The sequence below is a fragment of the Malaclemys terrapin genome, chromosome 5, assembly GCF_027887155.1.
Source record: "Malaclemys terrapin pileata isolate rMalTer1 chromosome 5, rMalTer1.hap1, whole genome shotgun sequence".
Taxonomy (NCBI): Eukaryota; Metazoa; Chordata; order Testudines; family Emydidae; genus Malaclemys; species Malaclemys terrapin.
Window position 1 is genome coordinate 73,759,323 of NC_071509.1, and position 6,000 is coordinate 73,765,322.

General features: G+C 36.4%; 1 protein-coding gene across 2 annotated transcripts in view; it reads right to left on the reverse strand.

Moving 5' to 3' along the window:
* ANXA10 (annexin A10) overlaps positions 1–4,257 on the reverse strand; it is a 52,127-nt gene extending 47,870 nt beyond the window's left edge. Inside the window, exon 1 of one of the 2 annotated variants that reach the window (XM_054030968.1) lies at positions 4,066–4,257. In XM_054030968.1, the coding sequence (XP_053886943.1) occupies positions 4,066–4,083 (18 nt within the window). In that variant the 5' untranslated portion in view covers positions 4,084–4,257. The remainder of the gene's footprint in view (positions 1–4,065) is intronic. The other variant, XM_054030967.1, reaches the window with a different exon arrangement.
* Positions 4,258–6,000: the final 1,743 nt, after the last annotated feature.

The following is a 6,000-nucleotide window of genomic DNA, read 5'->3' on the forward strand; positions in this document are numbered from 1 at the left end:
TATATGTGGATGTGATCGCTTGCACATAAATGCCTGTAACTATTTGAATAAAAGATCCTTCCCAAACAGCTGTGAAAACATAAAACTAGTTTGCTTGGATGAAGTGGGAGGGGAATGAAGAAATAAGGGCTGGAGACTGAAAAGTGATTCAGAATTTGCAAAAAGTAGGTAAAACTTGTTTGCACTGGTCTCCCAGGTCTAAGTAAGAGTAAGAAAGTTACAACATTTTCTTCCATCAACCAAAGCTTTGAGCAGTACAACACAAGCCTCAGTAAAGGCTGAGGCTGTAGCTATCTGCTTTCACAGCTTTTATCAAATTATGGCGTGTAAAGTTCAGACAATGCAGTCTTATGATGGAAAAAGTAATCTGAAGTATGAACAACCTTCTAATAATATTTGTTCAGTAAGTCATATCGCTGATAAGAAACAATCTAAGTCAGATTTCCTTGGACAGAATGTTTTCAGCTGTGAATACCTTCTAAAAGAAAATGAATGCTTTAAAGCTAGCTATGTGCTCTAGTCCCTTATGAATTAGCTATGCTTCCACAAAGAGATCCTCTGTGGTACAGCTTTATTATTAGATAAAAATAGTAGTTTTGATTTATGTGAATTTATTAAATATATTTCACATCATTTGAAAATTATATGATGCAATAATGTAATGGAAACTTTTCAACATAGCTAATTCAGTCATCCTCAAAATCCTCCTGTCTTTTCCTGATATATGTATTTTATAAAGGACATTGGCTGCCTTCCTATCTAATTTCTGGTAGTTTTTCTGTTTGTGTACTCTTGGGAGCCATTTCCAGTATGCAATCACAATAATGAAGTCAGATAACGTTTCTTTGTCTGGCAGGATTGCTGTTGTGAGCACTTTCTGGTTTGCATTCTTAAGCCTTGATGTATTCCAATCAAGGCAATCTTCCACCCAGCCATATACAAAAAATGATGATTATTCTAAAACATTAACTAATAATTCTAAAAGTAATGCTAATTATGATTTTGCTTTTTCTTATGTTTCTAAATTAATACTGTATTGGGATTCCTCTAGGAAATAGTTAGGGCTAGATTGTGCCTTTAGCCCTCGGTAAAAGGTTGTGTGAAACTGCACCATTCCAGAACTAGCCCCGGGAGGCACGGTTACTCAGACATACCTCAGAGTCGCAATACCTCCTCTGCTTTTTGTTCTGAGGGGAAGGGGAGTAATGTTCTACTGACATATACCAATCAAGGATCCACTTATTCCCCTTCTCTTCCCACCCCAGCTCAGGGAGAGAGTAAGTGGGCATACTTCAGTGCAGACATGCCTATTTATACCACAAGAGAATTTGACAGTATTTTGTTCAGGGAAAGTATATGGTCAGTGTGACGGAGCAGGGAGCAGGGCAGATTTGACCTGGGAATGTTGCAGGGGGGTTGCATTGGGGATGGGGGACTTCCCTTGAAGGAAGCTACCTGAGCTGTAACCTGAGCCAGGAGGGGGGTTGGGAGAAATAACACCTTCTGCCTGGGAGACTGAAAAGGGGAGGAGGAGCAGAGGGGAGAGGAGAGAAAGCTGCTGGAGGAGTTTTGGTTTGGTTTCAGTTTGGGCTCGGTGGTGCAACGTTGGAACCCTAAGCTGGGGTCTAAGCTCCCTAAACCCCCCAGAAGAACTTGATTGAGGGGATCTGGTTGTACCTACATGCTCTGCTTGGGACTGTGTTCCTGTCATCTAATAAACCTGTTTTACTGGCTGGCTGAGAGTCACGGTGAATCCCAGGAAGAGGGGTGCAGGGTCCTGACTCCCCCACACTCCGTGACAGTCAGATTTTGACACACTCTCTTTTATACTGAGTAGTACCTCACTCTTGAGCATTCCCTCTATTCCCCTGCTTGACATGATAAGGGTAAGTTACAGTTAATCACAGTGAACAAACAGACAAAATATACAGGTTTCAGAGTAGCAGCCATGTTAGTCTGTATCCGCAAAAAGAACAGGAGTACTTGTGGCACCTTAGAGACTAACAAATTTATTTGAGCATAAGCTTTCGTGGGCTACAGCCCACTTCTTCGGATGCATGTAATTTCTGGTAGTTTTTCTGTTTGTGTACTCCTTGGAGCCATTTCCAGTATGCAATCACAATAATGAAGTCAGATAACGTTTCTTTGTCTGGCAGGATGTATGCATCCAAAGAAGTGGGCTGTAGTCCACGAAAGCTTATGCTCTAATAAATTTGTTAGTCTCTAAGGTGCCACAAGTACTCCTGTTCTTTTTACAAAATATACAGAAATTTTAGACTATATATTTGATAATACTGGACTGTGTTTTCAAGTTATAATAAGATCAAATAGCTGCAATATCATTAAATCTTAGTAATATTATATTTAACAATTTTTTGTGATATAAACTGAAACTATTCCCTTATGTGATAATGTAATATACTAATATTGATGCCAGGCAATACTATCAGTACATGATACTAATTACTCAAATATAATTGGACTTGTTTAATCAGAAGAAGAAAAGAAACTGAAGTTGGTGACTTCTGCAGATTAAATTAATCCTCTAGTTGTGTCAGACTGCCTAATTCTTCCTCCTTCACTCTAGTAAAATGAAATACATTAATAACTCAGTAGAAAGAACGAACAAACCTTTAGCTCTTTAGTGGGGCCGTAGATCTAGTAATGGACTCGAGATCCCAAATCGCAGATCAAAGACAAAGACATTATGGAAACCTATTCAATAATTATTTGTCTAGAGAAACAAATAAGTGCAATACAGTTTTCTAGAAAGAAATGTTTTGTCAGTGATACTGGAATAATTTGCCTTCAGATACATAATTAAAGAAAAAATTGCGAATGCTTTCTGTATTGATTTGTAAAACAATTGGGGATGCACACACAGAGCATTTTGGAAAAATACACTATTACACTAGCATTAATTATTAAAAGGTTATGAAATTCCTTAAACGGCACAATTACCCATGTGCCATGTATATGAAGCAGTTTCATATTTTGCTCTCAAAAAGTATTGAGTCCATGCACCTTGGTTCCAATTTATTAATCTGGCACATTTAATCAACACCACTCCCATGATTAGTCGCTTAATAGAGAGTCAATTTTTCATTTTTGAATATTTTTAATTTTCAAAATATAAACAAATTGAATATGACTTAATACATCCCCAACAAAAGTAAATGCTTATAAATGACAAAAAACATATGTACATTACATTGTAACACAGAATATACATTCATCTTCTAAAGAAAAAGATCTGAAATGTAAATATATATATATATATATATGTATGAAATATAACAAATGGCAATATTTGTCCATTCCGTCAGAGGATTCAAAAGTTTTTTTTTATTTTTAATGAACTATGTGACAATGTATGAGTACAATAGCTATTAAAAGCCTATACAATGTAAAATCTTATATTCCGTCTTAAATAGTTCTTAGACCAAATCATGCTGAATTTCTATGTATTCATGTTGACTCATTCAAAGGAAAGAGACATACTCCAGAAAAGCAAAACTTTTTCTAAACCAATATACCAGTCTGCTCTCTTTGATTCTGCAAATAAAACTTCCATTTCTTGTTAAGGTCTTGACAAGTTTTTTGACTATCAAATTAGTCCTAACCAAGTTTCTTTCAGCTTGTATTTATTTTGTAAGGTTACTTAAATCTGCTTCTTTTAAAAAAAACAAACAAACAAAAAAACGGGTTAATCAAAATGCTATAGTACAATATAAATCATTATTGTTTAGGGATGGTACAAAATTAGATCTTGACCTCGACCTCAGAAGTAAATGGTAAAAGACACATTTTGTCTTAGATCTAAAATTTTAATACAGCCACTGCATGTGAACTGTACAAACAACATTCTCCATGTTGTCCACATTTTAGATACCACATATAAACCTTGGGCCAGATCTATAGCTGGCATAAATTGGCAGTAAATTGACTACAATGGAGGTGCGCTTATTTACACAGCTGAGGATCTGGGCTTCTAACGTTCTGTTAAGGTTGACAACTCAAACAGAAAACTTTGAAAGATTTGGCAGAACTGATCATTATACTTACATAATCTCCACAATACATTTTGGCGTAAAACTTCAAGTTCAGTAGAGCTCAAAGTAGGATTCAGAATAAAGACTTAAAATTGCTGTAACTAACTCTTATTGCGTTGAAGAGGACTGACCGGAACCATCCAATCAAACTAATACACTTCTACCAATCTCATTCGACTCCCAGGTAACAATGAAGTAGGAGCAGCTCTTGGCACTGCATGTCCCCAGATTTTACAGATTCACTGTGTATACTTAACCATTATTCATATGTGACTAAGCAGGATTATTATGTAAAACAAATAGAACAATTAGCATAATACCTTATTGCTCTAATGTGTTGATTTAAGAAACAGAATTTAGCCAATCATGGAATGAAGTATTAATCTACAGAATATACTTGTGTTAATGATTGACTTCCAGCATTAAACTGGCTCTAGTTCATTTTTTTCCTATGGCTGAGTCACTTAGCTCAGTATATATTATAATGACTATTTGCAACTGGTGTGACATGGTGGATGCTGTACTGACTCTACATAGTGTCTGTGCAGTCACTGGGCCAGATCCTCATATGCTTTAAATTGGCATAGCCAATGGTCCTTTGCTGATTTATACAAGTGATCAGTTTGTGAGATGCTGCAATTCTGTAACATGGAGAAAAATTGCAGAAGTTGCACAACCCTGGAGATTGTCACCAAAAATGATAAATGATCTGGAAAAAGGGGTAAACAGTAAGGTGATGATACAAAATTACTGAAGATAGTTAAGTCTAAAACACACTGCAAAGAGTTATAAAGAGATCTCAAAACTGGGTGACTGGGCAACAAACTGGCAGATGAAATTCAGTGTTGATAAATGCAAAGTAATACACATTGGAAAACCATAATCCCAACTATACATAGAAATGATGGTATGTAAATTAGCTGTTACCACTCAAGAAAGAGATCTTGGAATCATTGTGGATAGTTCTCTGAAAACATCTGCACAATGTGTAGTGGCAGTCAAAAAAGCAAACAATGTTAGGAACTGTTAGGAAAGGTATAGATATAAATATAATGCCATTGTATGCCCACATCTTGAATACAGCGCACAGTCCTGGTTGCCCCATCTAAGAAAAAAGATATATTAGAATTGGAAAAGGTACTCAGAAGGGCAACAAAATTAATGGTATGGAACAGCTTTCACGTGAGAAGGGATTAAAAAGACTGGGACTTTTCAGCTTGGAAAAGAGAGAACTAAGGGGGGATATGAGAGAAGACTATGAAATCATGAATTATCTTGGATAGCCAAGATGGTCAGGGATACAACTCCATGTTGTGGGTGTCCCTAAGCCTCCGACTGCCAGAAGCTGGGAGTGGACGACAATAATTGCCCTGTTCTATTCATTCCTCTGAAGCACCTGGAATTGGCCACTGTTGGAAGACAAGGTACTGGGCTAGATGGACCATTGTCTGACTGAATATGTACTTATATGCTTAAAAATGATATTTTTCAGCAGTCACCATCTTTATTTATTCTGTTTGCTAGTAAATATTATTATAATAAAGTAATTTGCAGTATCAGGAAATGTGACATATCCTGAAACAGTTTCTCTCTCATGTCTACTTAAGAGTTTAAAATACAGGTGAGAAAACAGAGTGTACATCCCATGGTATTATTAGAAAAGATACTATGGATTACCATTATCCTAGCTAAATACCTGCCAAGAGACTTAAAGAGTTGCATATTACTTTGAGCTGAGAAATTAACAAACAGTCTTAGTTGTGCTTTTTAAAAAAATATATTAATCATATTATTTATAATCCACTTTTGGAAGAGCTGGTTTGTTAATTTATTTAGGAGGCGTGTTATGACTTAGTGGATAGAATGCTGGATTGGGATTCAGAAGACCCAATGCTATTCCTTGCTCTTCTTCTGACCTGAGTGAGCTTGGGCAACTCCCTTCATCTTT